This window comes from Ciona robusta, chromosome 5 (assembly GCF_009617815.1).
Source record: "Ciona robusta chromosome 5, ASM961781v2".
NCBI lineage: Eukaryota > Metazoa > Chordata > Ascidiacea > Phlebobranchia > Cionidae > Ciona > Ciona robusta.
The window spans coordinates 1,326,918-1,345,285 of NC_143239.1; the positions used below are offsets into that span (position 1 = coordinate 1,326,918).

General features: G+C 33.7%; 1 protein-coding gene across 1 annotated transcript; it reads right to left on the reverse strand.

Moving 5' to 3' along the window:
- Window positions 1-7: 7 nt before the first annotated feature.
- Window positions 8-15,347, reverse strand: LOC149735373 (rho guanine nucleotide exchange factor 10-like protein). Its single transcript, XM_089878879.1, has 26 exons — window positions 14,449-15,347; window positions 14,037-14,154; window positions 13,559-13,623; window positions 13,181-13,298; window positions 12,885-13,015; window positions 12,605-12,658; window positions 12,040-12,156; window positions 11,279-11,363; window positions 10,758-10,950; window positions 9,431-9,602; window positions 8,884-9,093; window positions 8,328-8,535; window positions 7,457-7,565; window positions 6,844-7,007; window positions 6,438-6,591; window positions 5,928-6,019; window positions 5,437-5,552; window positions 4,728-4,865; window positions 4,253-4,335; window positions 3,916-4,067; window positions 3,622-3,763; window positions 3,166-3,341; window positions 2,546-2,692; window positions 1,978-2,161; window positions 1,419-1,599; window positions 8-1,106 (listed from the first exon to the last, which is right to left on the reverse strand). The coding sequence occupies exons 1-26, from the start codon at window positions 15,034-15,036 to the stop codon at window positions 942-944; spliced, it is 4,062 nt and encodes a 1,353-aa protein (XP_089735005.1). The 5' UTR covers window positions 15,037-15,347; the 3' UTR covers window positions 8-941.
- Between the last annotated feature and the right edge of the window lie 3,021 nt (window positions 15,348-18,368).

The following is an 18,368-nucleotide window of genomic DNA, read 5'->3' on the forward strand; positions in this document are numbered from 1 at the left end:
ATGTGAATGGCATTTTGTTAAAGTTTTAATGACAAGCAAGTTGAGAGTTACTATTTTAAATGCTTAAAAAGCCTAAAATAGAAAATATGCAATGTTATGACATATTCACCCAGAGCTTAAAAGGCGGAGTAACTAAAAAGCGCAAGATATCACCGCAGAAGCTGATAGTTTTGAAGTAATTAAAATACAAAAACACAAAAAGTTTAGGTAAAAGATACATGTAAGCACCACTTATATGAATTACTAGTAACAACATATAACAGAGAATTGCACAAAGTATTCAGTGCAACAATTCCATGGCTGAAAACTGTGTGCAATGTTAATTATATTATGATGAGCAAGAAGTAAGTCTTTGTGGCATAAATAGGGCAGAAAACCGTTTGCTATTTACAGTAAATTGCGGCAAAATTATCGCTGAAATATTTAATTATTAAATCTTAAACTGTTAGGAATTATGGGACAAGAATTTAACAAAAGCACTCTTTAGATTCAAATAATTGCGTAAAGAAAAGCAACACAACCACGCCAGCATGGCTGCTACAAAGATCATTAACCAGGTGCATAAAAATGTTGACATTTTGGCTTGTCCTCAAACAGTGTTCAATAAGTACTCTATGAAAAATGACTTAATTCTGTTGGATATAATTTGCTCTTAAGATTGTGATGAATTGGAATGTTAAGTTGTCAGGAATATATGTTTACTGTAGTGCCAGCACTACACAGGCATCCAGAAACTGCACCACATGTGTAATGCGAATACTTTTCAGTTAGGTTGTTAAAATAGTTAAACATTACCATACAAAACATGCTTTTAAAAAGCAACTAAGTGTAAGCTAAGTAGAATGAACAAAGAAACCATTAAGCTAAGTGACGCATACTACATAACCTAAACCTGACATTTTAAAGTTCACCAAAAAGTGCAAAATTTTGCAGCCAGGAATTCAAACAACTTTCCAGCATAGTATGGTGGCTGCCTGATGCTCACTGTCGAGCTGGTCACTGGAGGTTTTGGTTGATTTTGAAAAGAACCTTTGGTATCCCTCCCCACATGCTATTATGACAGGACAATCACGTGAAGAAGCTTTGTTCCAGTGAATGAAAGTTGACTGGAAATAAATTGATGTTAAATATGAACAAAAATGAGTTGCTGCTAATATGTACTTTAGTTTAAATATGCTACTTGACCAATGTTATAACTCGGAAAGTAATTATGCAGTATCTAAATACATCACGTCTGAAAAATAAGAAGGTAACAATGTTACAACTTAACGGCATAAAGTAACATGGTTGGTAACTCGTAAGCTGGCACGAGGTGTATGAAACAAAACACCTGTGTTATAACGACTGTTGTTATTCGGTCACGCGAGGATATGATTACATTTTCCGAATTGCACAATGCATCTCAAACCACTACAAACCTTTCTAGGGCTTTGTATTGATTGAACTTCCATATTCTCATATAAAGATCCATCTTCGATCAGTATGTTACTTCCACTACTAATATCATGAACAGATAGATTGGAAGGTCTTGGTAATGGAGGATCTCGATATTTTGACGACCGTGGACTTAAATCTTCATATGGAGTTTCAACTTCAATCCTGACACGAATGTAAATGGTAATGACACAGGCTTGATAATTATACTAACAATCTGTAAGGTTGTGAAGCCTAGGTTTCAATAAACAGCCTGTGTTAATTAAAAAAAGGTCTGAATTACACGACCATTAAAGTATTGCCAGAATCGCAGAAAATGGTATGTACAGTTTTTATGCATGTTTAGTAGATGGTTAATTAATTTGCTTTAAAAAACTTCTGAGTGATGGTGGTAAAATATGTTCAGCTGGTCTTGCTACCAAATATAAAATATATTTCAAAGATGCAAAACACTATGCACTTCCTAATAAATACTTAGTTATATTGTTTTTGCATCAGCTATAATATACCATACAGTGCGCTCAAAGCCTGTGTGCGACTTACTCATTTTTTGAGACGGATGATCTGACAGACTCATCATCCCTCTCTGGAATGGGAGGAGGTTGATCCTCATTGAAAGCCATGTACTCCGGGATGAGATCACTGTTGTGGTGGGATGTTGGGAGATCAGGAGCGAAGAGGAAGTTAAGAGGACCACATAAACTATGATGACAAACCTTGCAAGGACCTGGGGTTTAAAGTGAAGATTCAGTTTAGTGATTTGAACCAAGTGCCACTTCTGTCTTTAATATATATAGTTCATAGAAAACATAGAAACCTCTATCTCATTTTGTCTAATGCTTATGGACGGTATATTTAAATATAAATAAACAACATTTACCATGTGTCTCTGTCTCAGTGAGTACCACTGCTATAAAATAAAATGTATAAAAACAGCCTTTACTGCCAAAATATATTTAAAATGTTAAGAAACTAATTTTGTCTTTATTATAAACCATTAACAGCATTTTTATTTAATAAACTATGCTAAGTGACTCCACATACACACCCTATCTAGATTAATTTACTCGGATCTTCCAAAGCTCACAACACACAGCAGTATTACATTCACCTGTTATTTTAGGCACAGATCCTGGTAATTTAGGTAAAGGCATCACCAACAAAAGACCGTTACTTGTACCAGCAAGCAACTGCCAGTTGCCACTTACTAAACTTGTGATCATGCTCTTATCAGCTGAGGAAACTTGAGGTTCTACATCTGTATCACAAAATGAATGTTTACAATAAGGGCTACTAAATACACAGTATACTAAAATTAAGTCAAACTACTGTTGTACTTAAGATATATGGAAATGATTATCGCAAACAACAACAATTAGTCAACGAAAAGAGATCTATAGCCACAAACAGGCCTTAAAATTACCAAAACTTTACAAGCAAGTATTTCAGACTCTTTTGCACAAAGTAATCATATAGTTCAAATTTTAATTAAAACTGGTAGTGGACATCAAGCCACTCATCATTTAATAAAACAATTCTTTTAAAAAAGGAACAAATTTCAAATGTATTTTAAAAAAGGATCAATTTTTAAATGTATTTTAAAAAGAAATCAATTTCCAAATGTATATATTATTAAAAATAAAAGTATATATAATTTGTTTTTCACACCCTATAATTTTCGAAATAATGTCATTCTGTTATACAGACATTTAACCATGGAAGTTATAATACCTTGTGTGAAGTCTCTTATTACTCGAGATAAATTAATTTCCTGCAATCTTTCTAATGAATCAAGATGGTAGAGGTTTAAGTTGCATTCCTCACAGAAGGTAACCCACAAACCTGACCCCACCCTTGTAACGAGATTAACAACCAACTGCTCACCATCAGTTACAAGACATCGTGTACTATGAGATGTACATAGGAGGTTAGAACTATAGGCTACAATTCGCATTAAACAGTTTGATATTACATTACAAGCAATACATGTTTTGTATTTTTCAAGGGAAAAGGCTTAGCATAAACCATGTCCCTTAGCTAACATGTTTTAATCCATATAACTAAGATATACATATACGTACATATTGTATTCAACTAAACTAACATTTATACCTTCTACATTCTCCAAATAAACTTTAAAAACACAGTTTAAAAACGGACAACACACAATGTATAACTATGCACCACCTTTCAGGTTTAAAATTTTCCATATCAATTGTAACAACGTCATTGCCCGAACAACCCCATAACATTCCATCTATTGGTGACAAACATGACAGAGGGCCTGTACCAACCACTATAGATGACACATAGTTCAGATCATTAGTTCCTGTAGAAATATCAAAGATAGTAAGTGCCGGTGGTGTCCTTACAGTGAGGCACATTAAGGGACCTGGGATTTAGACCCAAGTTTGTCCATTACTATATAAGTACCATTCGCATCAATGAACCAAGAACACAGTGTTTCAAATGATTTATCACCTTTTGGTCTGGTATACATAGCAAGTGTGCCATCCAATAAACCAACATATAAATTATTGCGATAAGCTTTCATTATCATGACAGTGGACATGGTTGGCATGGTAACTTCATTCAGTTTCCTGTATGTTCCTTCTGATGAATATTCTAGAAGACTGAATAAAAAACACATTTTTTTTATCAAACTGCTTACTCTTGGTTTCATATAGAAATATTCCATTGTATACGAGCTAAATACTTCACTTAGCTAAATATTTAACATGTTGTAGGACAAGATTTAAAAAAAAGTCCCAAGGCAAGCCATATTTAACTCAAACACTAGCATTTTATAATCACATACCATCCAGATTCCATGCCCAACCATACCGAATGTATTGAATTATTAGGATTCCAATGCTCCATACATTGAACAGAACTCTCAACCTGCAAGTTAACAAAAGAATACATTTTTGAACCATCATTATCCCATTGTAACACACGTAAAACCAGTTTTAGGCGCAATGTTAGGAGTTTGTGAGGGAATTTGGTGCGATTTTTAAACAGGGATAACAAGATGTGTTTTACCACTTAACTTTACACCTTAAAATGGGGTAAACCCTAGTGGTGGTCTATACAAATAAGCAATATAATGAAAATTATTATTATTATTACTATAATGATTAAAAAAAACATAACTATTGGCTCTACTGCCGAACAACTAATTTAGAAATAATCGCAAACAAATAACAGGAAAAGTAATAGTTTAATTTAATTGAAAAACATGATTGAGTCATTAATTGTTTGGGATTGACATTTGAAATAACTATAAATTTTACCTGCATAACATGGACTTTTTCCACCCTGTCATCTGTGATGTAATATACACTCACCACAGCAAGTACAGTACTTGCAGAACATGACAACCATAGTAGAGTAACATGAGGTACGGGCATGAAGGCATAAGCACATTGTACCTGTTATGTTAAAACACATTAGCTCTGCTGTAAATTGACTAGTGCTTATATATGTAAACTGTTGAAGGTTAATAATAAATAACAAAACTATTTCTAAAATTGAAAATGGAAAGGAGATAAAAGTCAACACAATAGCTTGTTACACCACTTGTAATATTATACAGGGAAGTTCCTAACACAAGGACAAAAGCTGTATAAAGGTGTATTGTTGTATGAAAATATTTCAACCTAAACCCTTCTCTGAACCAGTCCTTGAACTTAATGACTTAAAGTTTGAATACTTTTTCAATAGCAATAAACACAAAAACACTCAATGACTTAAGTTTGAATTAATACATTAAAATAAACTCTTTAAATTTTATATTTAATGTTCAAAAACATAGTTACAATCAAAAACTACACTTAGATTTAAAACATAACATATTTTTAAATGTGTTGGCCACTATACAAAATTCCCAAGGTCAAGAAAACAAGAAAAGTCGTCACATTTACATATACTGTGAGAGTGTATGTTAATATTGGTACATTATAAAATAGTCTTTAATGTAAAAGATAAAACTTAACAAGACACCTGAAACTCGTTATACGAGGTATGAGCTGAGAGACATCTTAAAAATAACGGTGGTTTCCAAAGTGAATCTGAATCAGAAGAATTTGCACTGAACCAACTATCCAAGTTTGATGGCTCTGTGGAATATGGATAAAAAATAGAAATGAAAAAGTTATCATATTATACTAAACAAAGGTGAATATATAAAAAGTATTTTTAGGTCTATTCTGTTGTTAAAGGTTATGTATGTGGAAAACTGTAAACAGTGTAAAGCAATGGTGGTTTAATTGCAACCAAATTTTAAAAAAGCATCTAAAATAGAGCTGAATATGTGTTAAAACTGACCAAAATATATTCTTTGATAAAAAAACTAAATTCATGTTATATTAAAGCAATAAGGGGTTTGAGACTATTCACAATACCCTTTCTCAAGTCTATTTAAACAAAACAAGCAAAGAATAGGTTTTAAAGACGAAAGGTTTACATAAGACTTAGAATATATAATGATTCACCGTTAGCAAGTTTAGCTTTTGAAATAACATCGAGCCATTCATCCTTTTGTGAGGAATATGGGAATATTAATGTTCGTGTGACTTTCTCCATCCTGAAATTAAGACTTGTTGTTACTATTCTGTTCTATATGGGTTAGGTCCTACAGACATTTCATCGGACTAAGAACTAGAAATGGAATAGTAATCTAGTATAAGTTTGTTTGCTATTTAAATAGTATACACAGAGATAAGGGTATAAACAGCAAACTCAAAATATAAATTTAAGCCTAACAGTGTTTTGTGTCGATACATGACATGTGCCTATGATCTTGTATACTATAAAGAAATCTGAAGGATGAATCTACATTGAAGATGTAACAGCAGACCAAAAAAAAACATGAAGACAAAAAAATTTGGACAAACTCAAACCCCAGGTGCCATTGGCTGGCATCACAGTGGACCTTACACTTAAAAAGAAATGTCATATTTCCGGTAACTACTACAAGAAAAACAAGACAACTTTCAACTTACTTTCCCGGGAATTGAACCGTGATACACGAATCATCAGGTTGGCTTGCCATCTGCTCTGCTTGTCGTATTTTAATCTCAAGATCTGCTATGCATTTATCTACAACAGGTAGCGATAATCCTTCATGGGGGGACTGAAGGTTTTCCACAAGTTTAGCTGCAAATAAAAAAATTGAAAATTTGATTACTAGGAACACATACACTATTAATAAACAATAGTACACCACACACACAAAAAGAGAGTAAGATCATGTTATGTGTCGATTTTTCTTGGGTCAATGTATTCTGCAGAACTAAGACAGTTCTGCACAATGTTTATTGTTTAACAATCAAAAGTTGATTTTCGGTTATAAATTCTTGATTACAATTATGCTGAATTTTGGTAAAAACAAAATCAAATTCTTCCCACCTATTTTCTGCAGAAGAATGAAATCCGAGTGAAGAGTTTCACGTTTCACTTCATTCTCTGCTTGAGGAGGACCATCTGTAACCTCCACAACATCCAATCCTTCCCTCCACCTCACTTTAAACATGTCCTTGCTTGTGCCTCCCCCACCACGGTGATACTGACGTCTGAAACATCACACATTCTCAAGTTTTCACAGATATTCTTAATTCACTTTTGGAAACAAATATTTACAAGTGTCTGTGATATCGTAGTGGATTGTATTTACCATACACATAATGCATGTTACTGCTGTCACACATACTATATGTAGTATGTACAATAGAGAGTTTATTCTCTTGATCAGACTAATATTTCTATTCTATTGACTTACACATGAATACATGATGTATTCAAACGAAACTACTGCTAAGTTATGAAACAGAATGTCTTCTAATATACCAGACAAATGTGAAATATTTTAAACCTCATGCTCACTGCTTAGCTGTAACATACATTTTAAACTTCATATACACCACCACACACATGTAATTTTGCACCATATGTAATGTTTAAATAGGCATTCACTGTCTGCGTTTCTGGATATTGTAAGAACACATAGTTTAAAACAAGGCACCTGTTAGTTATAGAGCAGCATATGAGCATATCATTGGTGAGAACTATCAATGAATCTTTCACTCTTTCCAGCAAACCATCAACATTATGTTCACATTCCCTCATCTCTCCTGTTGGAAATTGTAACAATCAATTATTTTCTAATTATTACATTGGTGGAAGAGGTATGTAGTTGTAGGGATAGGGTAGTAAGTCGGAACCTCAGTGCTGAGCAGGGGCGTATACAAGGGGGATCACAGGGGTCCGGACACCCCCTTTTGAATACTATTTAAAAAAAATATTTAAAATATTTTTTTTTGTTGTGGTAAAATTAGAACCCCTCCTCTTTAAAAAATAGTAAAGAAGTCATAATATTGTAGTTTAAAACCAATCTTACGCGTTTTTATTATGTACGTTATTATCTATGTCAGTCAGAGTACGTTTTTATCAAGCAAGTTACGTTTATACGCGTCCATTTTCTTAGCAAAAACTTGCGGACCCCCCTTTTTCAAATTCCTGGATACACCCCTGCTGCTGAGTGTATGGTTGAGTAAAAATAAAGAGTTATTACTAAACCTAATGGTTGCACTGCACCCCATATTATGAACAAGAAGGTAGATGTGTCCAATAACCAATAAAGCTTAAGTACTGATATGAATGAGCTATGGAAATGCATGGCATTAATAAACAATAATTCAGACTCTAATTGGTAAAGGCAACTAACAAAGTACATAAGCCATGTACAGCAATACAGCTACTTAAGAGGAAGTGTACAGCTGATAGAGATTATGTTACACTGTTGAAGGCAGGTTGAAAAGAACGTACTCTCTAAGTTCAAGAACCACTGCCCTACACAGATCGACAATTGTATAACAAAACCCAACCATCCCTACCTTGCTTCAGCAGCTTCCTAACCCTGCCATCTTTAGTGTGCGTTGATAGTTTAAGATTGCTGTTTTCAATGAGCGCACGTAAATGAGCACTGTCCTCATCTTCAGCTTTATGTCGGTTAAGTCGCTCAGCCAAGGTTTCAAGCTCCGTGAGTGCAAGTTGGAGGGGAAGTTTATCATTGTGGTTGTCTGGTGTTCTCTTCAATAGATCCTGTATGGGGGATATTTCTAAAATTATAAGAGGCAAATATAACAGACAGTAGTCTGGACATAAAATTCTTGGCTTCATTTACTGAATTCAGTATTCAATGATGCTGTTTTTATGGCATAAGTTCGAGTCCTAGTGTCCTAGTCCACTGTGTTCACTCTTGATTGGTTAAAACATTGGCAAACTGGGCACACATTGTGTATTGGATACATGGTGGGAACTAAAGATTAATATAAAATGGCCTTATCAAATATTGTAACATTTAATCCTGTCCATATTGTCCAGTCAATCTTGCCATATTCTCTAAGTTACTTGCTGAGGTAAATATAAAAAAAATCCAAATTGACCAACCTGCACAATCATTATAAACTGTGGAAACCTTTGCACAGGTTTCAACATCAAACCATACAGATTAAGCCTGGATGAGCTGCTGGATTGTCGGTCTCGTAGAAATGCAAGGAACTGCGGTTTCCGAACACAAGTTTTCCTTACGATGTCCATGGCAGTGTTGAAATTATTTATGTAGTCACTGTAGCATTCAAGGACCATGGATTTGGAAAACTAAACACATTTTGGTTTAGCATTATATTGAATATATGATTGAGGAAATGCAATATGATTAGCACTTAAGAATATAAGTAGTAACATGCATGTAATATTAAGCAAATTGTAATAGCATTAGCTGTCTAAGTAAAAACAAATCAATTCTATCTGGGACTAGTGTAGACGAGGCATGTCATGAGACCTGGAATTTAGGTCACAGTTGAAACATTACTCCAACAACCAGTACACAAACAACATTAATAAATAAAAACATTCTACAAAAAAATTACAAATATATACTTGAAAAAATGGAAAAGGTTATTCACTCATGTATACATTCAGTTAAAATACTTACAGAGGCCACAAAAGTGCGTCCAATACATTCATGGTTATCCCAATCCATAACTGCAGCAGCAAGAGCAATTTGAAAGAGTTTATGACACTGTAGGATGTTGGAGACTTTGTAGAAGATTTTTTCCACAGTTTCAGCTCCAATTAATGCAGGCCTCTGTTCTAGCAAAGTTTGCCTGAAAAGTTAGATATAATGTAGCATAAACGATTTAAAAATGTAGGGGAGGCAGGAATAGGTGGCTGCCAATTCCTATGGAACAAATTTGGTTCCAATGTATACCAGTTAATGCAAGGCAGAAAATTCCAGGGTAGACATGTCTTTTCTGTCACCCCAGGTTTAGCACCTATTCGTGAAAGGGTTTATAATTGCTGAAAATTTTGTCATTTATTTAATATACATTACTCACAAATAATGTATTGTGAAATGAACAAAGACAACAACTGTAATATCTTATCTAATTCACACACTTTAAGATAATAGTACATTGCCAAGTCAGTAAACTAGCATTAAAAAAACTTTGATAAACTGTGGAAAAATTACAATATTTCATCACAAAGTTTTTGCCAAATGTAACTTAACCATCTTAAACCCAACCACGAACTTTAAATTGTAGCCTTCCGCAAAAACAAATATTTTACTGCACCTTCGAAAAAATAATCCATTAAGCATATTAAATCATTCAAATAACCAACATTCATGCTTTTTGTATGATTATCATTCAAAATGAAACCAACAGAATGAAAACTGAATATGATAATGAAAACTTAAAAATAGTGAAATTGTGTTGAGTGTTGTCAACATAAACTATGAATGAAAACTTGACAATATAGTTTTGTTACCTTTAGCTTTACATAAGATAATATTAAGTTGGATAGGTAGTCCAGTACGCTGTTGAAAATTTAAAACCCTGTTTAGCTAAAGCACGTCAGTGTAATTAATATTTCATGTACATGAAACGGCGGTGCCATTAAACTGTTTTAAGCTTTATTTGTATTAAAATAATCTACTACTAAAAGTACCATACCTACCAAACCTATATTACGGCAAAACTCTTAATTTCTATTAAATACCCACATTACCAATCATTGTACCATAAGTTATATATTTAATAATAAGTATGTAAATTAAAGACTTCAAAATATAAGGTTTTTGCCGGATTTCAATACCTTGTTTTAAAATATAGCTTTCATATTTTCTTACAAAATTTTGTTTCAAAAAATGTAAAACTTATAATAAATGTAATAAAAGACGTAATTTCCAATAAGATAAAAGCACACTGATAACCTATATATATGATAATAATGATATTATATATTTTAACTGAACTTACTTGTATTCCACTTCCAACCTTTGCAATGATTCAATATACGATTCTTCACTAGAGATGATGGTACCAACTATTCTTCTTCTTTTCAACTGAACCTCCGTTAGATCCGGAGGTACAGGATCCGGTAACCGTGGCAACGGATGACGATTCGTTGGAATGTCAATTTCAACAAAGGAGCTTGGTTCCGGTTCAACAGCTTCAGAAAATAAAAAAGTTAGAAGGTTGAGAAATTTACAAAAAGGGTTTGTTTGTCATAATATTGTGAAAACTTTAAAAGAAAACTAATTATCATTATCCGTTATCTAACTAATATGTCTTATTTATAGGCATAAAGTAAAATTAGGGGTTGTACAAAGTAAAAAGTAATTTTTTTATGGGAACTTAGTATAGAAAGCAGCCAGGAACACAAGAATGTCTTCACCAATAAGTTTAAACTCTGATCAAAACCAAACGTAATTTTTACTGTGAAATCTTTGTAGTTTATGCCACAATTTTTGTTTTAATAATTTAAAAATAACTCTTACAAGGAGCTTTGCTGACTCTTTTCTTAAATGATGATTTCTCCCAAAACCAAAGTTTTTGAACTTCTTTCCCCAAATCTTTACTTGTCTGTTAAGTAAGGCATAAGATAAAAGACATCAGCTTTGTACTGAATTGTTATTAGACTAATTGAAATCACTATATAAAACCAAATTAGGTGAGTAATGTAATAGCATAATGTGGGTTATATATGTTGTGCTTGCGTGTATAGCATGACAAAGTCAGGCTGTTTAAAATTCATGGTAATGGGTAAAATGGTTATAACCTGATACATGGACAAAAGCGAACAAGGTAACGCTTTATTGTGAGTTGGCATACAAGAAGATAGAAGGAACACAACACGCATGGTTTAATATTCATAAAATGGTAAAGAACTTTGTACACTTTAACACATACATTCGTGGCAGGTAGCCATAGCCCACAGTAGCATGTATATCCAAATTAAAGGCTTGCTCTCACTCTTCAAAATGGCGATTAAGTGTATTAGTCTAAAGACTCAAGTGTAATTGCCATCACACACCAATAAACATAACCAGCATTTATGATAAATTAAAAATATATATTTTGGAATTACTATACTGGTGAAAAATTTAGTAAGCTTTATTGAGTCTCTTTTTAACTTAATTTTTTTTTAAAGCTATCATTATGTCTGGTATCAACAGATATTACAAAAATTATATTACAATAGGTAATTATTAAATTCTAAACATTTACCTAAAAACAAGGCTGTAGATCAATTACTTACCCTGTCTACTTTTGGTGGTTTCCGAAGTTTTACATCGGATTGAGAATAATCTTCATATTCCGATTCCGATGATGAATCAAACTCATTGCTATCCCAAGATATATTATCTTCCATACCCTAGTAAGGTTTGTTAACAATATCAGAGGCAGAGATGCCACCTTACAGGGTTTTGTATTAACCCAAGAAATAAATGTATAAGAATAAAGGTAATATGCTTGTCCACACTTAGTTTATCAGTAATTGTGTCAATAACTTATTAACACATAAGATTACATTCTACAAACAAAATTGAAAATCTTAATTTTGCATGGCATTGTCATTGTACTAAAAATGAATGTATTGCTTATCATGTCCAACAACTATAATAATCATACGCACAATAGTTTGCCTACATTGTTAGTTGTTACATATGTTATGATGGTTACTATTCTTAACAATGTTTTCATTTTTAAACAGCAGTAAACATACACAACAAATTTGTAATTGGAGATATTTTTATACCATTGATATTGTAATATACCTCAAGAAATAAAGTTATATATTCATGTGTTTAATAATAACTTACAGCTGAGGTGACATAGTCACTGTCTGGTGTTGGATAAGCATATGCATTTTCACTCTGTAAAAAAAAAGGATTTCATTTAAAAAGGTTTTAAAAACTATTTTATATTAAAACAAATCACCAATCAGTATGAATGTCACGTAATATATACACAACCCAATTTACTGGAAAGCATAATAAAACAGGGGAAATCCGTCCTAATTTAATATTTCAATCCATTCTGATTACAAATGAAAGTACCAAAATTGTAGTTTATGTTTCTATTTTAATGAGAGAAACTTACTTTATTATTAGTTCCATCTTCATGCAGTTCTTCATAATATTGTTGTGGTTCAGGTTCATAGTGGTAACTTTCAAGCGCACTTTCGGCAACACGCTCAAATGCTGTGTCACTTCGACTGCGTTGCAGAAAACCTTAAAAAAATTTTTTTTTTAAATTTTTTAAACTAAACAATATTTAAAAAAAATGTTGTTAATTATGTGGCACAAATATGCACAATTTGGTTATTACTATTTTTATTAGTGGAATTAATATGCTGTATTCCTATACACATGATAAAACAGGACTAGAATATTTACTTCCAGTGGCATGTAGTGAAGCAGCTCCCCATAAGTGACCTTCATCTACTGCACCTTGTCCATGTAAACTCCTCAGTGTAGATTTAGTGTCAACCATGCTTAAGACTGCATCTATATCCTAAAATTAAACTACAGCTATTACCACAGTTGAGTACACTTTCATGGTTATCTCATTATTTAACAGCCCATTAAAGGAATAAAGGCCCCATGCTATAAGGTCTGAACAGTACAACTAAAATGAGCCCACATTTTATTACTTGGTTTATTCCAGCTAAGTTCATAACATGCGATAAGAGTATTTTTACAACTAAAAAAATTGAACATCTCAGTTTTTGTATACATTGGCATACTCCTAGTAACAAATATATTCTCACTCACCCCAAGGTCATATGGCTCTTCTTCCTCTTCAGGTGTTTCAGTGCATGAGGATTGCCACTGTTGATCTAATTACCAAAATAAAAGCACATTATCTATCTAGCTATTAATAGAGGGATGGTGCATAAGATAATATTCCAACACCCCCAAGGCTTAATATATTTTAATATTAACAGAGTTGCTAATCCTTTGGCTACATTCAAAACTTCACAATTTAACTTAATCTCCATGGTCTTTATTGACATTCACAGCAATTACTTTTTAAAAGTTCCTTAACTGAATGCTTTAAAATAATTCATAGCAATCTAATTTTTTTACATAAAATATGCTAAAAGAAGTATTCATTTTTCTCTGTTTGTATTTTATTATATAAGAATTCTTTATTAAGAAAGTAGGTATATGTATACTTCTATTTTAGAAATACAACTTTGTAATTTAGTGTTAAATTTCATTCTACGTGCACAACTTCCACATATTTTACCTTGTTGTAATGGGGGTAAATCATTTTCTACATTCTGAAAAACATTTCCATTTTCATCAGATTTAACTTCTAATTTGTTTGTATTTTCATGATCACCAGGTTGTTCAGATATAGTGTCCTATTAAACATATATGTTTGAAAGTATAAATAATAAATATGTAACAGTATACTCATATTCCTTTTAAGATAAAATACATCAAGGTATTTTATTTAATATGTTTTAAGAATACAATGAATAACAAATGACTGATTAAAAACATAATTAATTGGCTATGCAAGTTGTATTTAAAATGTACAGATAGGCATGGTCTATAAGTTTTAACAATAGGTAGACAACCAACATAAAAATTCCTCAACAGCCAGAACAATTTAACATGTTTAATCCAAATACTTACAATAATAAAAAACTTACTGTTTCGTTATTGTTGACACAAGGTTTGCTGGATGGTAAACTGTTTTCTTCATTATTTTGAAGGCTGTTTATGTTTTGTTTTCTATGCTTCCCAAAGTAGTCACCAGCTTGTGCCTCATCTTTTTCTAGCTTCACGCTTAGTTTTCTTTCCAAAGTTCCTCTTAACTCTCTGGCCCCAGGAACATTTTCCTCAGATAAATCCGGAGAATATGACCAACGCTTGCTCACTTTTGTTGGAGAGTTTTGGGCAGTTGGTTGGCCCATTTCCGCACTATCACCGGCAGATTCTGGGATAGTAAGGATGTTGTCAGTAGACATACTTATCGGAGGATCTTTTTTCTTCCATCGAAATTTGCGAAAGGATTTCCGCCAACTTTTTGGTTCCTTAAAATGATCGTCTACATTGTTTTCTTCACCAGTTGAGCTCTGAAAGAAAGTGCTATTTCTCTTCCCAATATTACTGGTTGCTGCATTTGAAACGGCATTTCGTTCTGTTTGTAAACCACTTGAAGATTGTTGTTGTTCTTCTTCATGTAACATATGCTTCTCTGAGCGCTGACGTCGAAACAGACGTTTAAAATCAGACATATGCTTGTGGTAACTTTAAAACTGAGTTTAATCAAGTTTAACACATTGGTTTTCTGTTGGTACAAACTTGATTTATATAACCTGTGTTAAGACACGACTAATAATATGCAATTAGTGTACCTGTTATAGACGTTAAAAATAGTATAAAGATATGCGTAACATTAGCTCCGAATATGTTTCAGTCTTAACTAGCATACACTTACATTAAATCACCAATGCCTCACTGCAGTCTAAGCATATTACTCTTACTTATCTCGCGGTACTACGTGTTTTAATAAAGTTTGATTTGGGCAATAACTGAATCACATATTGCATAGTAGGCTCCATACCCTACAACACGAAAGCGCTCTGGCGACATCTGTGCGGTTATGTTTCTCAAGTTCAGGTAGCTACTCCCCAACATCGAGACTCAGAGGAAGTCAGAATATTATCCGGCTCCGTGGCAAAGTGGTTTGCGCCCCTGCCTGTAACTCAGATGAAATGGGTTCAAGGCTCGTCGCTGCTACCATTGTGGGCGTGTGTGTCTTTGGGCAAGACAGTGTAAGTTACATTCAATACACCCATAGTCGAGTTTTAGGCTCGATGCTACCAACGCTTATATATATGTATATTGATGCTACCACCATGTGCGTGTGTGGTTGTGTTCTTGGGCAAGACGCTTTAAAATTGGCATCTAAGAAAAACGTGCACATTTGATCTAAAAGTACCAGCAAGTTTCAAAAAACAAAGAAGATTCTTAAAAAATGCTTGTCACAACCGCAAATCAAACCGCTAGAGTAAAATAAGCGTGTGACGATGTTAGGGATTTTTCATATAAGAAAAAGTGTCTCAACCCTATCAATTTCTTGTTTATTAAGTACCTAAAAAAAAACTTCGGAATGTTTTAATTTATCGATTGTCCGGCGCAAGGGGTCAGGGGTTTAGGTCCGTGCATCGAGAACCAAAGTGTCCTGGTTCGATGCTCGACGGCGGTAATAGCTCTGATCGGCGTATGTGTCCTTGGGCAAGAAACTTAACGGACATTGCTCCAACCCAGCGATCACTTATGGGTTGTCCAAATTAACAGTCGTATACAGGAAAAACAATTACACACAAAGTTGCATATATGTGGTGACTCGCTGCCCAGACGAGGATAAACCTTCTGTGGAAGTGCGTCCGGTTGTGACGTTGTGAGTACGAGTGTAGTCCTAGAATGATGTTCGCAAATCGTGTGGGAACGAGTTCGCAGATATAGTCCGCAGATGGAGTCCTACGGGTCGAGAATCGGGACAGAAAATGGGACTTGGTCGGAACACTAGAGTCGGAACATCAATAAAGAACTTCACTGCCGCGAGCACGTCACTTCCGGACGTACAAGGGTGTTGGGGTAATGGGCCAAGTCTGGCCTAAATCCCAGGTCCTCATGGACCTCACCAATACAGAATAGAATAGAATTTATCGATTGAACGTATATACATAATCAGTAGGATATTAATTATTGTCCACCAATTTTTGATATAAAAATATTCATTAGGCTTATATCTCCCTATAAGTACCTGCGGTGCCGTTTTGTTTAGAACAAAGATCGATCGTTCGTGTTGCAAGGAATACCTTTGAAAATGTGATGATTCCGTGTAATTTTGGTATGTAGCCATATACAACCGAAATATTAAAACAGAATAAATTCGGGTGGGGTAAGATGGGACACCTCTGGATAAAAAAGGTCTCGTACAACAATCTATGGTTAAAAATATAGTTTATCACCATGACATACTTTGCTTAATTTTTTACTTTTCCCTTTAACTCTGCGTTGTTTTTATAGCAAACCCTGAATTCTATAGTGTAATGTAGCACTATCAGCAGTATACGTGCTGTAACAACAGTCGTTTTGTCGGGACGGGCCTTCAATGGGCGGAATGGCGTGACATAAATGATTGTTTATGTACATACATTATACTGACTCATGCCGAATTCCAAAGGTTTTGTCGAAACAGTAAAATAAACTGCGATTCTTTTGCACTGGTTTGTTGTGTGAGTATAGATTTCGCAATTTGAAATGGCGGCCACAGTAAATATTGGATGTTATACTTTGGTGTTCACTATTGAAACGGCCTACATTGCGTAAACAGGTATACGATAGTTATAATGTTGCAGTTTTTCTTGTTCATTTTAGTTGATTATTTTAATAAAGCTAGATACGTATAGGACTGCTGTTCTTAAATTTTGGTGAATATTATAAACTGTTTTTTCGCCAAGTAAATTAGCAGACAGTTCGTTTTAGTGGGACCCATTGTAATTTGCATCAAAATTAACTGTATAGTAGGCTGGGGAAAGACGGGTCACCTTTAACATATAATATTAAAATATCCTTATTGAATTTTAAACAATTAACAATGGTCTATGGAAGTCGTGAGCATACGTTTTTATAACTCTTTGAATGTTGTTTGTTTACTAATAAATAGGACAAGATATTAGAAAGTAAAGGTGTCCCATCTTCCCCTACCCTATATACCAATAGATGTCACAACGAGACTACATTATTACTCTATGACTAGTATTATAATTTTTTCAGTGCAAGAACATTGGTAATTTTTAATATTTAACAAATAGTAGAGGTCTTTAAACTGCTGTGACGATCGGTTAATCATTAAATCTCGATTATACGACTAAGTTTTGTGTGTTGTTTGCGAAGCAATACGAGTTATCGCCATGTTACTAAGGTGACACTTGTGTTTGCATCTTCCTATTGTTACGTCACACAAGACTAGGCCATCGCGGTATACCGCTTACCTGGCCGTGATGAAATTTTAATGAAAATGGAATTTGTAAGCCGTGTTGCAGAAAGTAATAAATGAAGTTAGGTTACGGTAGTATGCGGATGAGCTTTATTCAAAAGCGAAATGAGCAGTGCAGCTGGATTGGTGTGTACGACAATAGTGTTCAGAGTTTAAACGGAGTTAATATTAACCTTTATAGTTTAAGACTTAAATCAGTGCATCTTATTACAGTTCAAATACTCAATAACACCAGCATATTTTAAACAAGCAATTGGGAGTTTTCATAATACCCTTTTAAAATCATTCAGCATCAGCGGCGACCTCAAATTAAAAACATCGGACGTGTTTGTATATAACACATACATTCTTTAGTCTTGCGTAAAGCTGTAAGCAAAACGTAATTCTCAAAGGTGTAATAGTACCCTCCTATTTATGGCTATACACTGTCTCGAGTATTTAGACCACATTGGTAGTTCTTATAGATGTATTATTACTCATATAGAAGAAAAATGAATGGATAAGCAGCCGAACAAATGTACAGTAGTGTGGAGGAAGATGGGATACCTTTTTTTTTAT